This window comes from Ochlerotatus camptorhynchus, unplaced genomic scaffold (assembly GCF_037179485.1).
Source record: "Ochlerotatus camptorhynchus isolate MF236.1 unplaced genomic scaffold, CSIRO-AGI_Acam_v1.1 ptg000069l, whole genome shotgun sequence".
Lineage (NCBI taxonomy): Eukaryota > Metazoa > Arthropoda > Insecta > Diptera > Culicidae > Ochlerotatus > Ochlerotatus camptorhynchus.
The window spans coordinates 22,909-40,473 of NW_027040559.1; the positions used below are offsets into that span (position 1 = coordinate 22,909).

The window sequence follows — 17,565 nt, forward strand, 5'->3', positions numbered from 1 at the left end:
GTCAAATGTCCATTTGTCAACGTGTCACTTCCAACTTAGTTTACCCATTGTTGGGTAGGTTAAGTTTTGACCAATCTGGGTGGATCGCACGCAAATTTGCGTAGTTTAGAAATAGCGTGCAGGCTTGGATGTCTTGTCTTTGTCTTGTCTTGTTAGTTTGACTCAAGTGCCAACCGCGCACCATCGTGCTTTATACGTAGTAAAAACAACAATTGCGGTCGCTTTCGTATCCCTCGCTGTCGCAACTGGCGACAAGCGATGATGGCACCGACAACGCCGTCGAAGGTGGTTTCAAGGCTGCCAGGGAAAAAAGCGTCTTTCGTGAGGTGGCTCCCATTTTCACACTCGAGTGTTCCCCGCGCTAGAAAGGAAATGTTTTGGTTCACCGAATCCGGGCGAAGCGCAAACAGCACCATTCAAATTCCAGAGAGGGAAAGAGTCACTTTTGTAATCATACCCTAAGTAGACGCAGTCAGTTGCTTTTATCGCAATGGGAAATCGGTGTGACATGTATGTCGGTTGGTGCTTTGGGGCGCAATTTTTCCCCATTGTTTATAGCAATCATGAAAAGTAGTAACGAAGCACTTTTCTCCTTCTTATTGTTCTTTTTCTTCCCCTTTCCTTTGCAGATGGCGACTCCAAGACGAGCTCCGTTGAGAAGAGGCACAATGGCAGCAAGGCAAGTGTGCGAGCTTGGTGTGTTTTGATTCTCTGTGGGGTTGGAATTGTTGTGTTTCTTAAGATTAGTTTATTTATTTTCCACCATATTTGGCATTAGAGTCACACAGGCTGATTAACGAGAAGTATTTCTATTCTTAAAAACTGGTCGCTAATTGACCTTTCTGGCGTTTATAACACCTATGGGTAAACCATCAGGGTTCTGAAACCAGCCACATAGGGTAAATTATGGCTTCGGCACCCATTGACTGTTTTCGGCAACCGAAATTGAAACGTTAATTTCACTGTATTTTCCCATCAAAACTCTTCGCTGAATGTATTAAGCCGATTCCTTACCTTTTCAGCTTCAATCTGATTACATTTTTACGACTGTGAATTCCTGTTATACCATATTTTTCTTTAAATGAAATATACATACTACAAAATACGGCTGATTTCGAGTTGCCGATAATAGAACAGCTGGTTAACACGCAGTTTAAATGGAAACGGTGCCGAAGAAAAAGAGACTGCCGACAATAGTCACTCTCACCTTAGAAGTTTGGAGCGTTGTAAAAACATGTTCAACCCGTTTTGATCAATTCTGTCGATTGGAATTAGTAGAACAGCAAGCAGCAGATAAATGTCAACAAACAAACCTGTCATGTATGTGTGTGACGCTGAGAAATCGCTAATAGAAGTTCGGACGCTGCTTAGATTGACGAGAATACGTAAATTCCCCTAATTGAATTCGATCTTATAACTTTTTATGGTGTGTTTTTGAAAATAACCGCAGAGTTTTGGGGTATCTCGGGTATCGGGTATCCCATCAGGGTCCATAGACCGGTCACATCATTGAATTAAATTCTATAACTTATCATCAAGTGTTGTCGAAAATAGCTGAAAAGTTCTAAGATCAGTTCAATGAACTGACCACTGTTATGGATGTTCCGTATCTTCCGAAGGATCACTTCAGGGACCTCAGGGTCCATAGCCAGACCACATAATTAAATTCGATATTATAACTTATTAACAAGTGTTTTCGAAAATAACCGCAGAGTTCTGGGATCAGTTCAAAGAACTGGCTACAATTACGGATATTCCACCTAGGGTACCTCAAGTCCATAGACTGGTCAAATCATTAAATTCGACATTATAACTTGTTGACGCAAATAACCGAAGAATTTTTGGATCAGTTCAATGATCTGTCCACTTTTACGTACATATGTTCCGGATCTTTCGGAGGACACCCTAGGGTACCCCAGGGTCCAAAGACCAGTCACATCATTGAATAAAATCTTATAACTTATGATTAATAGGTTCAAAGTGTTTTTATGTAATTTCATACACGAAGTTTGCGATTTTCAGAGTTGGTTGGAAATGCTATCTAACATGAAGCTTTAGTGTGATCATTTATTTGCTAGAGAATGATCTTAGAAGAGGGTAGGTAGATAGTTCCGATAGAGTACGGCAGTATGAAAATTGAATAGAAGTTGAAAATGAGGGGCTTTTTGTTGAAAATGAGAGGCTTTAGGTAGTGATGAAACGTCGCTAAAACTACCGCGCACAATTATTTCCTGTAGATTTGAAGAAATACTTCAAATCCCCGCGTACATCGTACGGGTTAGGCAAAGAGTGTGCGTTTGACTTGCACTGTCGCATTAATGGCCCTTCGCTAATTTTCAACTTCTATTCAATTTCCATACTGCCGTACTCTAATGGAACTATCTACATACCTTCTTCTAAGATCATTCTCTAGCTAATAAATTATCACACTAAAGCTTTATGTTAGATAGCATTTCCAACCAACTTTTATCATTGGTTTTGTAAATAACCGCAGAGTTCTGGGATCAGTTCATTGAACTGAACACTTTTACGGATGTTCCGGATCTTCCGGAAGACCCCCTCCGGTATTCCAGGATCCATTGACTGACCACATAATTGAATTCGATCTTTTAACTTGTCATTAAGTGTTGTCGAACATAACCGCAGAGCTCCATAGACCGACCACATAATTGAACTCGATCTGATAACTTATCAACAAGTGTTTTCGAAAATAACCGCAGAGTTCAAGAACCAGTTCTGTGAACTGATCACTTTTACGGATGACCCGAGTCTTTTGGAGGACCACTTCGGATATCCCAGGGTACATAGGCCGATCACACCATTGAATTCGATCTTACCCAGAAAACCATAAATCGTAAAAGAATGTTCAAATCAAGTCGTATATACGTATATAAACATTTCGGCTCGTGGCACAAAGCCTTGGTGGGATGCGTTGAGTTTCTTTTAGAACTTGCGTGTTTCTTGAGAACGATACAGTTGCTCCATTTCTTCGCACTCCAGCTCTTCCAGGCGGCGCTTCTTATCCCGGGAAATATGGGTTTGCTGTCTTTGCTTCTGTTTATATCGCTCCACATTATGACGGGTTCCTTGCTGCAGTATCGCCGCCCGCGCTGCGTTCTTCTCGTCCAAAACCGTCTGACACTCTTCGTCGAACCAATCGTTCCGTCGATTCCGCTCCACGAACCCAACGGTGCCTTCACGTTGCTCCAGCAGTCCTAAAGAGGGGCTTTGGTGAGCTCACCCTCATCCGGTAACGCTCCGTCGAGGCATTGCACGTACTCAGTTGCGATTTCGGGCAGCTTCAGTCGCCCCATATTGTACCGTGGCGGGCGTCGGTACCGAATGTTGTTGGCAACGGAGTTTTTGGCGCACCTTGACCATTAGAAGGTAGTGGTCCGAATCGATATTTGCGCCGCGATAGGTCCTGACGTCGATAATGTCCGAGAAGTGCCTTCCGTCGATCAAAACGTGGTAGATTTGCGATTCTGTCTGCTGCGGTGATCTCCAGGTGTACCGATATACCGTGCCGATTCAAATTTCGGACACTTAAACTCGAATTTCGGACACTTTTAAAAGTTGATTATCTCGGTCGAATATGATCCACATGTCTTGTAAATTTTAAATTTTTTTGACTAGTGCCCTCCACGATCATCTAACATTATTACTTTGTTTCTAACTGGATGTAATATTTAATTAAAAATGAAAGTGTCCGAAATTTGAATCGTCCGAAATTTGAATCGGAACGGTACACGCATATTAAATTAGAATTGCATATAACGGCAGCCAATATTGCATCAAGTTGTAAAAAGATTACATATAACGATTTTTTATGATTGAAATAAAACTTTTTTCCCTAGTTGCATAAATCACCGTATTTGTCCACCCGAAATCATATTGCGAGAAAGTTGATGAACATTACATATAGATACATTTGTTTTAAAAAATAAGTTGACGCGAATCCGCAAAAGTGGAACGTACAGTCGCTTGCTTCAAAAGCATAAAAAAAGGATCATCCCTCAGATTTCTCAAAATAATTCGGATAAAAATAACGATGTGGACCAACAGCATTATTCTAGTTCATCGATTTCTTCTTCTGCTTCTGTCACCTCTGAAGAATTTAATGAGGCCACGGAAGCTTTGGATAATGAAATAAATACTCACGGTATGGATGATTCGAAAGAAATTTTAGAAGATATAGTTGAAAATGAACGATACCAAGGTAAAACCAAATTTTACTAAAAGTAATTTAACGATTTAAAAAAAAAAAAACTGTACTTTCATTCTTAGGATCACTTCAATCTGAAATCCGGAAATGGGCTTCGCAATATCAAATATCACAAGCAGCTTTGAAATCGTTGATTGGTGTGCTCAATACTCACTTGCAGGTGGATCTACCAAAAGATCCCCGCACTTTTATGAGAACCCCTAGAACTTTGGAAATCATAACCATGAAAAACTATGGTAAATACTGGCACCATGGCTTGGAACGTGGCCTACAAAAGCGCTTGGAGCATGTTGCTGTGGATATGAATGTATCCCTTAACATTAACATTGATGGTCTTCCCATATATAAGAGCAGTGCCAATCATTTTTGGCCAATTCTTGTGAATATCCATGAGTTATCACACATTTCTCCAATCATCGTTGGTATTTACTATGGAGCAAGCAAACCAAAAGATGCCAATGAATTTTTATCTCCTTTCATCAATGAGCTTACATCAGTTCTTAATTCAGGTGTGATAATTAATACTCACAAAGTTTCCGTAAAAATTCGAGCGTTTATATGTGATTCTCCCGCTCGGGCCTTTATTAAGTGTGTAACAAACTATAACGGCAAGTTTGGATGCCTGAAGTGTACGACGAAAGGAAAATATTCCCATGAGACAAGAACCATGATCTTCCCAGAAGTGAATGCAGAGCTACGGACTAATCAAATGTTTCGAGAGAATAAATACCCAGAGCACCAACGTGCCGTGTCTCTACTTACGGAACTACCGATAGACATGATAGATGATGTCATTGTTGGAGATGCGTTACATTTATTAGAGTTAGGCATTATGCGGAAGCTGATTAATTCTTGGCGTACTGGATGCATGACGAAACGAGCGAAATGGAGCGCTTACGGAAAACAGGTTATCTCTGAATATTCGGTTGATTTAAGGTTCCCTGTAGAGATTCACCGACGTATGCGTTCGTTGGAACATATTTCACTTTGGAAAGGGTTGGAATATCGAATTTTTTTGAACTATGTAGGAGTTGTGCTTCTAAAAGATCATCTACCACCTAAGTATTATGAACATTTTTTATTATTGTTTTGCGCAGTCCGTATTTGTTCTGTGGAAAGATACAAATCATTTTTACCAATCGCGAGAATGCTCTTAATTGAATTTATAAATGATTACAAGATACTGTATGGTACGGAGTTTATCACAAGTAATGTACACAATCTTTGCCATATTGTAGACGAAGTGGAAAAATTTGCAACATTAATATCTCTTTCCGCATATACTTTCGAAAATTGCCTACATTCATTGAAAAAGCTGGTGAAACCCGGTCGTAATCCGTTAGCTCAAATAGCCAACCGAATAACAGAAGCTGAATGTAGTGAAAAATCATCAAAATTGCAGCATTTCTCCAAACTTACTTTAATCAATGTCATAAAAAATGAAAAAGTCTGTAAAATTACCTTTCCAGAATTTATTTTGACAAACAAGTTTACCAACAAATGGTTTCTCACAAATACATTAGAATTAGTTGGAATGACAGATGTTCATGAAGATGAAGATGAAGTATTAATCAAAGGACAACATTTGTTGGAAATGGAAAATTTCTTCCCAAAACCAATGGATTCTTCTTTTCTTCATGTATTCAGCTCAAAACTTGTGAAAGAAAATTTTTCAAATGCTAATTTCTACAGACCTGATTTGATTTTATGTAAAATGGTTCCTATCAACCGTAAAGATAAAACTGTATTCATACCACTTATGCATACAATGGCAAATTTCATCTGAAAATGGTTATACGATTGGCATTTAAAATAACAGATAATACCTAATGTGAGCATTATATCCAGTAATAAAACTAAGAAAGCAGTTTATTTGTTTAAGAATCCAATTCAACAATTTTTCATTTAAAAAATAACAAGAAATGTAAAAAAATCATTGATAGTCACGACCGTAACTTTAATCCTTCATTCCGTGATCAATCATTCAGAAGAACCATCACTGTTGCCTGTAGCTTGGAAGTCTCCATCATTGCCTTCAGATGTATCAGTGTCGTTCGGTTGATGAATTGACCCTGTGTTCTCAAAGTCTTCCATATCCTCACCATCAGAGCCATTGTCATCAAGTTCGATGTCGTCTGTAACACTCATAGCATCTTCATGATGAGGCTTTGACCTTTTAACACCTCGCTTAGTACGATGATGACTTTCGCAGCATTTTGTTAGCAGATCGTGTCTTAGCATGTCTAAATAAGCGCGTTTTACAAAACTTCTCCAACTGCTGTTTTGTATATGTGGGGTCACCAATCTGAATAAGTTTTAAAAGCAGTTCCGTGACGTTTCCAAATTCACGGAAGCCTCGTTTGGATTTATGTCCTCTGTTCACGCCTGTCCAAGTAAATCAATTCCAAAATTGTCTAGTGATTAGACAATCTGCAATGACGTAAAACGCGTTATCTCCTTTTTCCACGTACGAATTAGGAACAATAATTCGGGAGAAAAATTCCATCTGGAAAAAAGATGTAATATTTTAAATTATGATACATTTGAATTCTTGAATAATTTATGAATTTATGGTTTATTGGAGTACTCACATATTTCATTTGAAGAGCATCATTTGTCAACTCAGCATTCCAATCGGTAACATGCTTCTCAGTATCAACAGGTGATCGTAACTCGATAACTGTGTCGTCTTTGGATGCCGTTTTGTTCAATACCTCCGTCATGGCTGCTAGACGAGCAAAATTAGTCGTACAACTTCTATCGACAGCTGCAGTTACCGCACGTTCTACTATGTTTTCGATGTTTATGTCAAGATAGCTCCGCATTGCATCATTGACTGCATCGAAAATATTTTGTTTAATAAGTGCATCTAGGTCCGTTGCAGTTTCAACTTGATCGGTATCCTCGCCTAAAAGGACATTTCATTATTTGTATTGATTTTACAATGATTATAATACAGCTGATAATCAATATTAAATTAATATAAAAACTCAAATACCTTCCACATCCATATTCTTGGTATAAGCCTCAAAGTGAATGTTCTCTTCAGGAACATTTGGCGCAAATGATCGATAATCTGCAAAATGCATGCAATCAATAAATTTAATTCGGTACTAAGGCGGTGTTCCATTTTATGTGTTCCTCAGTTATTGATCGGTCGATTTTCGAGAAGGTGTCTGTCAAAATTAATTTTTTGTCTCACAAAAATATGCAAACTCAGCAAATGGAACACATGAATCCAAAACACCAATAATGTCATTTAAATTTGTTAACTTCAACAAAGCAACCACAATTTTTTTTCAGTGTCAAAATCATCATTGAAGTTTTTACCTGGAAGGGAACTAGTAGTTTCCAGCGGCTTCAACTGAATCTGTTGAAGCATGAAATCCTCCGGCATACGTAGTATTGGTTTCTGGACAACGTTTGATGTTGATGACTGCTGCACAATTTGAACTGCTCTCGCTATTTCCGCAGATGTCTGGGCAATCGTTGTGGTTGTGGCAGATGGTTGAAGAAATGATTGGAAATCATCCCTTGGAGCTGTCACATCCGGCCGAATATTGATCACCGGTTCCATTGGCTGTGGAGGACGGATTAGATTTTCCGGTGGCGTATCAGGGTGAATATTGATGACTGGTTCCAATGGCTGTGGTGGACGGACCAGTTTTTCCGGGTGGCTCAACCGATAGTGCTGTAACTTTCTAAAACGAGCTTCGGGAACTGCAAGCTTGTTTCTCTTTGCCAACGATTGCTAAAAATAGTCACGTTAATTTATAATTGAACCATTTAAATGAAAACATACCTTTACAAAGTGAGTTGTAATCGTTCCGTTTTTCCGCTGGCCTCTTTTTTTTTTGCAGATTTCAGTTGCTTTTTTTTTTTGCTTCAAAATCCGACACGTCTTTTTTTGACAGTTCTTCCACAGAAGCTTCCGCCGCTTGGAAGCTGCGGAATTTTCGTGTTACGATAACTGGTACGGATTTGGTTGCGCCTTTAAAAATCGTCCCTTCCTTCCGCATCTTATCGATCTTCTCGTTGTTCAATGACTTTGGCCACATTAGGAACTCCTTTTGTATCCAGCTCATGGGTACTGCCAGAACCTGAAATCGGCCGTTTTCTATAAACTGCGCAACTCCGTACATCTGAAAGATTTGGTTTTGTTTTTAGTTTATTTAAGAGGATAAAGTTTTAATTCAACTTACTGTGATTAATCGACGAGAAGAAGTAGCTGTTCGATGCGATGAGGACAGTGTAGTGGAAAACGAATGTTTATTTACATTTATCGATCACTACTGATGAAGTGCCAGAGTAGCCAGTTTTGTTATTTTGATATCATTCTTAAAGTTTATAATGTAACACATGTCCCTTTATATAAGAGTGAAGTGAATTGTAATAATCAACCAAAACTGTTTTTTATTGAAACTGAAATTTCTTATCACATAATAATCTATGAAAATGGAGTAATAATTGGTGTGACGAATTTGTACTATTGCTAGTATCCACTGGTTTGGGAACATTGATTAAAAAGCATTTTGCTGCTGTTCCTTAATCATTTAGCGGTTCATTTAATGATCGTAGCAGTGTCCTAATAATCACATATGTTATGATGTAACTGGGAATGCATCGTATTTCGATCAAAACAATGTCGTATAGCGTTACTGGCATATAAAATTATAATAAACTCAACAACAGTCTTATAAGATGTTGAACTTAATCTAGAATCTAATGATTTTGTAAGATAGACAAAAATTCGTTGATTGACCAATATGTATATGGACTAATGGATAAGTAGCTGCCATGCAGATATGAAGACACCAGGATCGAGGCTAATGTAACCAGGTATGCGTTGAGTTATTTAAAAAGTATGTGTTCAAACCAATTATCATGTAGATCATTAAAAAATTCTCGAATTTTCAGTAATATGCAATATAAAAAAATCCATATCATTTGATTTATACCCGCAGGATTTTTTTTTTTCGTAAAAGTATGGATACAAATGAACTATCAATGCATTGCGGTTTAACCATGATTATATATATATATACACATCTGCGGATATGTTTTTTAACATATCCTATATGTGTACAATACAGTAACTTGAAAAGTTATATAAGCTTTGATATATAATTGCATTATGCACGTTATGTAATACAAGACGAAAAATAACAGATTGCGTAATCATTCTAATGAAATCATAAGACATCTCTTATGCGATGTTTGCGCTAAATACTATTTGTACGCATATGGCCTCAACTTTTGTACGCATATAAGGAATTCATGCATCTTGTACGATGCTTTTATATTGTATAAGGCTACAGCTAACTGAATTGCAACTGAGTAATGTTAACAAAATTGTTTGCTGGGTACAACTGTAGTGTTCATTATCTGTCGATACCAAAGAGGGTTCACTCACACGTTAATTTTAACGTGGTTATATGAATGGGAAACCAAAGGATTGTTTAACTTCGATTGGGTAGGTACCTTGCCGGAGAAGTTCAACGTTTAAATGGGGGAATCAAGGTGAAAAGAAGGGAGGTTAGAACGATGATAATTGGTCATGGTTTGGAAGTGTTCCGGATCAGTGGCTGAGGTGGTTGCCGGAGCAAATGATTTTCACCAAAATTTATGTTTGTTAGCTGAATCTCGGTGGTGGAGCCCATCACGGCAAAGAAAATTAAGTGTGGAGGTTGTTGGATGGGAGGCTATGCCGCTCCCATCCAACAACCTCCACACTTAATTTTTTTTTTGCCGTGATGTTAAACTACAGCTGCTGATGATCTGCCAACCAGATTGACACGATTGGAGTCTATCGGCCGAAGAATAAGATAGTAGTCATGGACTGGAGACAGAGGAGGCTGGAGACGAGCATTTAAGCCGTGGATTCCTTTGAACTGCAAGGAGTTCAGATTGGCTGATTTTGCCCCGGGGTGGATTCTAGTTCTTTCTGTTGTTGCAAATTCAATTTTTGTGAACTGATAGGTACATCTATTAGATATTTGTTCCGGTGAGAAACCGTTCAAGGTCGTCATCCGGGGGCTTCCAAACTTCGACCCCTAGTTTATCGAAGTTGAAATCAGAAACCGGAACCAGCTGGCCCCAAGTGCCGTCTATCGGATGACAAGGATGAACGAGAATGTGAAGGCGTATCCAGATTGCCTTTTCCTGGTACACTTCCAGAAGGGAACGGTGACGCTGAACGCGTTGAAAGCCATCCGCTCCATCAATTCCATCATCGTCCGCTCGGAGCCATACCGTGGCGGCCATCGCAATGTGACTCAGTGCCAATGGTGTCTGAACTTTGGACACGGCACAGAACTTTGGACAGGTCAATTGCAGTGAACTAAACGCGAGGATTTCAAGCGCATCCGAAAACAGGCATCTACCAACAATCAACCTGGACGAAGGAAGGATAAGGCCCCAGCTTTCAGGGCGGAGGACTTTCCGTCTCTTTGTGGACAAGCGAATTCACAGGAGCGATCCACTCCCCCTCAAGAAACGTCTCTATCTTCTGCTGGACAAAGCTCCAGTAGAATTTTCTCTCGCTGCGACTCTTATTAACTTATTAAGAGAAGAGGTCCTCGCGAACTATCGCCAGCAGCACAACAAATGCCGACAGGAGATCCGGACGGCGAAGCAAAATTGCTGGTCGAACTTCCTGGAGAGTATCAACGCCGAACAATCGTCAGCGGAGCTATGGAGTCGCATTTAACGCCCTTAGCGACAAGCGGCGATCATCTCCGCTCCAGATTCGAACAGACACCTTCACCATCACTGATCCAACCATCGTAGCAGACGAACTGGGCAAATACTTCGCCAAACTATCCAGCATCTCGGAGTACAGCGAAAGCTTCCGACAGCGAGTCGGCCCCTCTCTGTCTTCTGTGTCTGCCTTCGGAATTCCTCCAGACAACGACGACCTACCGATCAACAGCCCACTCTCCTGGGAAGAACTCGTCTTCGCTCTCAGTCGGAGCAACGGGAACTCGGCCGGACCGGACGAAATCGGGTACCTGCTGCTAAAGCACCTTCCACCCCAAGGCAAAACGAAACTCCTCGACCTTTACAACCAACTCTGGACTGCTGAAGAATACCCGGAAAAATGGAGAGAAAGCCTGCTGCATGGCCAAAGTCCTGGAACGGATGGTCAACAGGAGGCTGTAGCAATATCTTGAGGCCAAGGGGCTGCTTGACCATCGGCAGCACGCCTTCAGGTAAGGGTATGGCACCTTCACCTACTTCGCCACACTCTTGGGGAAGTCCTGAAGGAGGCACAGGACCAAGGTCATCACGCGGAGATCGTCTCGCTGGACATCTCCAAAGCGTTCAACCGAACATGGACACCAGCTGTATTGAAGAAGCTTGCTGATTGGGGCCTGAAAGGACACATCCTTCACTTTGTCCGGAACATTCTGGGTTCGGTCGGAAACGTGCAATCCGGAAGTTTCAATGAGGAATCCGGAGTGCCACAGGGTTCTGTGATCGCGGTCACCCTTTTCCTGGTGGCCATGTGTTCGCGATTGAAGCGAACGTAATGTGTTGTAGAAGTAGAAGTAGTAGTTGTTTTGTGTAATCGCCCTAACCACTTACCCAATCCTTTAAAACTCTACTAACCCCGAGGCGACCGCGGGTAATCGGTTTCCGAAACTAACCCTAATGTGCTGCATGTGTAATTTGTATCAAGACCCTGAAAACAAGCTTTGATCATTTCCTTACGCTGCCGCTGGCTTGGCACAAGCATGCAAGCAGCAGCACCGACCGAGCGACGAGCGACCGACCGACCACAAACCAACGAGCGTGCAGCGAGTGCTGATTGGTTATGAATGAAGGAGAAATGAATGAATGCAACATCAAAAAGAAGAAAGCCAAACACATTTAAAGCGACGCATTTTGCGCGTCGCCATCATACAGTCCACAAGCTTTGTAAAGCAAACACCGAAATATAGCGCAGTTGAAAGTTTTAATTCATTCTCGTTTTTCCTCTTTGGACAAGCCGAAGCCAAAACAGTCCTTTTCAGGGCTATGAGTTGAATTGAATTTCAGTCGAGCTTTTCGTTGTGTTCCTGTTGGCATTCCCACAGGGGGAATTGGCCAAATCAGCTGGAATCCTCCGAGCCGAGGATTGCCACACCATCTCCAGTGTCCGTGATCGGACACCATGAATGGGGTCTTTGACCAACTACCCAAGAACGTTTACATCTTCGTCTACTCGGATGACGTCCTCATTGTAACGGTGGGTCCCACCCTGCAGAGGACGAAACTGAGAGCACAAGCGGCAGTCTCCTCGGTGGTCAAATGGGCTAACTCTGTTGGTTTCCAGCTTTCCGCCGACAAGAGCGTGCGCTGCCATATATGTACCACCAGGCATCGCAACAACGGACAGCCCATCATGATTAAACAACCAGCAATACCGACCAAAAACACCGTGAGGGTCTTGGGAGTGCTCCTCGATCGAAATTTATCCTTTGAGCCACAAGTAAACTGTCGCAGTCGGTCCAACCTGATTAAGACCATCTCCCACCCCCACCGATCTAACAATCGCGAAATCCGCTTCCGTGTAGCTCGAGCCATCATCGACAGTCGCCTACTGTACGGTGTAGAGATTACATGCCTTGCCGCCGAGAAAGCCGTCCAGATTCTGGAACCGGTGTACAACGGCTACGTTCGAACAGTCTCCGGTCTCCTGCCCTCTACCCCGGCCGACGCTGCATGCGTTGAAGCCGGTATCCAATCGGTAACCAAAGCCGCTGCCTTTCTCGCTAAAACGTCGGGAAACAACATGATCGTTCTCCTCGACGAGGCGAATCGACTCCTCCGCACGGCCGCCGACGTAGATCTCCCTCCAGTGGCCAGGGTCCACTGGCACGGAGACAAAAGTTGGCAATCGCACAAGAACAAAATTGACAGCCGAATCAAGGACCGCTTCAGGGCAGGAGACAACTCGCTGGCTTTACGCCGGACAGTTGTCGAATATCTCGGGGCGCACTACCAGGGTTATGAAGTTAGGTACACCGACGGCTCTCTCTCCAGGAGCGGAGTGGGAATGGGGGTCTCCGGAGGTGGTCTGCTTGTGAGCAGATCGCTTCCGACCCAATGCTCGGTGTTCTAAGCTGAGGCAGTGGCCATTCTACACGCGGTTAAGTTACCGGCCAACGGGCCGATATTAGTCCTAACTGACTCACAACAGAAACACCGAAGCATCCGTGGATCCAAGGGACGGTAAAGCATGCGCCGCCCAACACTATATTCATGTGGATACCCGGTCACTGCGGGATCCAAGGGAACGTAAAAGCCGACCACTTCGCCGGCTCAGGCCACACTGGAGCCAGGTCCACCGGCAATGTACCGCTCCAAGATGTCAAAACGTGGATCAAGTGGACGGTTCGGAGAGCCTGGGACACCGAGTGGAGGAACAACAGGACACACCACCATCGGAAGATCAAGGCGACCACCGGATCCTGAAAAGATCGACCAAGCCTAAGAGAACAACGAGTGGTGTCAAGGCAGCGCACCGGGCACAGCAGAGTTTTCCACAACTTCGGAAGAACACCGTTCCGGAGGACCTGCGAAACTTGCGGAGTGCCAGCCACCGTGGAGCACATCCTCGTGAACTGCGCGGAGGACCTTCGGCTTGGAGTCAATCAGCATTCGGAACCTGTTGGGCACCTACACCTTTTCATTCTAGCAACATAAATGTACCACAGCCAAGATTGGGAATCTCCTTCTGAGAACCCAAATTTTTTTGACGTTGGACTACGTCTGTGATTTCTATACACTTTGGAAAACTGAAAATGGAACATGTAATAAAATTATGAAAGATTTTGAACGTTAATAACTTAGCTGCCACTGGATCAATTTCAATACTTTTATCACCATTCGATCAGAAATATTTCTACGCATCTGTAACATTTTAGATTTTATCATCTTTTAAAATGTCACTAGAGAAAATTTGCACGAATGTGCAACTATTGCTATGATCAGTGATGGAAAAAATCAAGAAAATCTAAAATCAGGAACGGTCGAAAATCACTGCTGATCTTGAGAGTAGCAAAATCACACAGCAGAAAATCAAGGCTGATTTTAACCTTAGCTGATTTTGCGGTCACAGAAACCAAATAACAGTCAAAGTAAAAATCCAACATCCACCGCCATTTTGGAATTCAAGATGGCGAACCAAAATCTAATATGGCCGCCCCGGACAGGGAATATTCATCTAAACCCATTCAATATGGGTATCTACGGAATGGGCTCGATGAGGGGAAGCGAAAAATTGACATCAGCCGCCATTTTGGAATCCAATATGGCGGCCCTCGGACTAGGAATATGCATTTAACCCATGCAATATGAGTATCTGCGAAAAGGGCTCGATGAGTGGAAGTGGAAAATCAACATCCGCTGCCATTTTGGAATTCAAGATGGCGGACCAAAATCCAATATGGCGGCCTCTGGACAAGCATGGAAAAATTCATTCGCTCGCGCGAGTGCAACAGAATCAAAATAGCCATCCTCACCTACAACCCGATTGCCGAACGAGTGTAAATTTTTCCAACCAAGTGACTCTGCAGGTCGACTCAGAACTGACAACAGTAGAAGGAAAGAAGGATACGCTGAAAGACAGCCGAAAAATTTTCTCTACCGAGGGAGAACCAGATTGAATGCTTAAGATCCGAATGCTAACCAGTGTTGTGAAAATATCAAAACATCTAATCTCACCAATGTGCATAATCTCATTTGAGTATCGTAGACCAAAAAGTCAACACGCAAACAACAGCAGATGATATTACAAGCTGTGATACGGTTGCTATGATATCATGCTAACAAAACTCCCCGGCTACAATTCTCACCAAACTGTGCTGAGTTTGAGCTTCAAGATTTTTGCTGTACATCCGAACACGAAACGAAACTTCCATCACTGCTGGCAGCAGTAACTTCGTGTGTGCCATCTGTGAAGCGTAAAGAAATATAGCAAACTATGCTTTCTCTTTCTAAGAAAACGATGTGCAAAGGAATCATTTTTGTGGTAAGTCGACTCGTGGCTGCAATTTTACATGTTCTGAATAGTCTCGCAATATCAAAGGAGCTTGTAAAAACAATATCATGCTTGATATTTTATTCCAATATCATGTGTGATATTGGGAGCCCATGAGAGCGAAACAAAATCATTTGAGTGAGGATTATGCCATCACTGATGCTAACGATTTAAATAGCCGAGTCAGATAGTTTTTGGCTCACTGATTTAAATCAGTTGAATTGGCCACAGCAGTTTTACGGTATTTGCTTGACGCTTATGTTTATGTGTCACAGTATAACCATCTTTTCCATATTAACAGCAATTTAAATGTGTCAATATATGTTTAAAGCTAAAAAATAAAAAGCGATTCTTTCTGCAAAATTCTCATTCAGCTCACTCAGCAGAATGCAATCGTAAAAGGTTCAGCATAGAAAAAATAATAATAGAGGAATGATCCACACTACTACACTCAGAATCATTCATGTTACGCTCAGCTGTCTGTTTTGCTCAATTCTGCGTTCATCGAAGGAAATAGAAGCAATGCAAATACGAACGAAATCAGTGCGGCTCACACAAGCTGCTGTTCGTTTCTGATGTTGCATGCGTGTGAGTGAGTAGTAAATGCAAAATGAATCGATTTTTCCCATGCTTGCCTCTGGATAGGGAATATGCATGGGCTCGATGAGTGGAAGTGGAAAATTTACATGTCCGGGGGCCGCCATATTGGATTTTGGTCCACCATCTTGGATTCCAAAATGGCGGCGGATGTCAATTGATCATATTGTCGAGCAGTTTTGGAACAACCTTCTACCAGCGATTTTACGGAAATGAAACAATAAATTCCAGATTTTTCAAGCATATTACAAATAAGACCCTATTTTCTCTAGGTTGTAGAAGAAAAAATATCATAATATTGTTCCACGTTAAAGTTCGAGTGGTAGGAAACGTCATTTCAAACTGCTCGAATGATGTGATCCATTCTACACTTCCACTCATCGAGCCCATTCCGTAGATACGCATATTGCATAGGTTTAGAAGAATATTCCCTGTCTGGGTGCCGCCATACTGCATTTGGGTCCGCCATCTTGAATTCCAAAATGGCAATGGATGTCGATTTTCTACTTCCACTTATCGAGCCCTTCTCGCAGATACTCATATTGCATGGATTTAGATGCATATTCCCTGTCCGGGGGCCACCATATTGGATTTTGGTCCACCATCTTGAATTCCAAAATGGCGGCGGATGTCAATTTTCCACTTCCACTTAGCGAGCCCATTCCGTAGATACGCATATTGCATAGGTTTAGAAGAATATTCCCTGTCCGGAGGCCGCCATATTGCATTTGGGTCTGCCATCTTGAATTCAAAAATGGCAGCGGATGTCGATTTTCCACTTGCACTCATCGAGCCCTTTTCGCAGATACCCATATTGCATGGATTTAGATGCATATTCCCTATCCAGAGGTCACCATATTGAATTTTGGTCCACCATCTTGAATTCCAAAATGGCGGCGGATGTCAATTTTTCACTTACTATCATCGAGCCCATTCCACAGATACCCATATTGCATGGGTTTAGATGCATATTCCTTGTCCAGGGCCGCCATATTGGATTTTGGTCAGCCATCTTAGATTTCAAAATGGCGGCGTATCTCAATTTCTCACTTCATCTCATCGATCCCATTCCGGAGATATCCATATTGCATGGGTTTAGATGAATATTCCCTGTTCGGGGCCGCCATATTGGATTTTGGTCTGCCATCTTGGATTTCAAAATGGCAGCGGATGTCAATTTTTCACTTCCCATAATCGAGCCCATTCCGCAGATACCCATATTGCATGGGTTTAGATGCATATTCCTTGTCCAGGGCCGCCATATTGGATTTTGGTTAGCCATCTTGAATTCCAAAATGGCGGCGGATGCCAATTTTGCACTTCCTTTCATCAAGCTCATTCCGTAGATACCCATATTGCATGGGTTTAGATGCATATTCCCTGTCCAGGGGCCGCCATATTGGATTTTGGTAAGCCATCTAGGGTTGAAATCCACCATTTTAATTTCATCCGGAATGTTGACTTGAATTTCGGAATTGCCCAAACTCTAGAATATCGCATATCTTCTAATCCTATGATTTTTGATGATTTTGATCTTGGTTGATAATGATGCTGGTTGATTTTGAGAATCGAAAATCACGGCTGATATTGGTCGAAAATCACGTGTGATTTTCGTGGTGATGATAGCTTGTGATATTGGTGCGTGTGATTTTAGGTGATCTTGATATTGAAAGATTGCTGATTTTGATTTTCTGATCTTGATTTTAGCCAACACTGG

At 41.9% G+C, this 17,565-nt stretch overlaps 1 protein-coding gene and 1 pseudogene across 1 annotated transcript in view; one reads left to right on the forward strand and one right to left on the reverse strand.

Annotated features, from left to right (window-relative positions):
• Positions 1 to 629: 629 nt before the first annotated feature.
• The window catches only part of LOC135697213 (uncharacterized), a gene marked incomplete at its 5' end in the record, with an annotated part of 88,329 nt that continues 71,393 nt past the window's right edge, over positions 630 to 17,565 (forward strand). The window contains one exon of the mRNA XM_065216839.1: positions 630 to 679. Within this exon, the coding sequence (XP_065072911.1) occupies positions 630 to 679 (50 nt within the window). The remainder of the gene's footprint in view (positions 680 to 17,565) is intronic.
• Positions 6,206 to 7,622, reverse strand: LOC135697224 (uncharacterized; annotated as a pseudogene).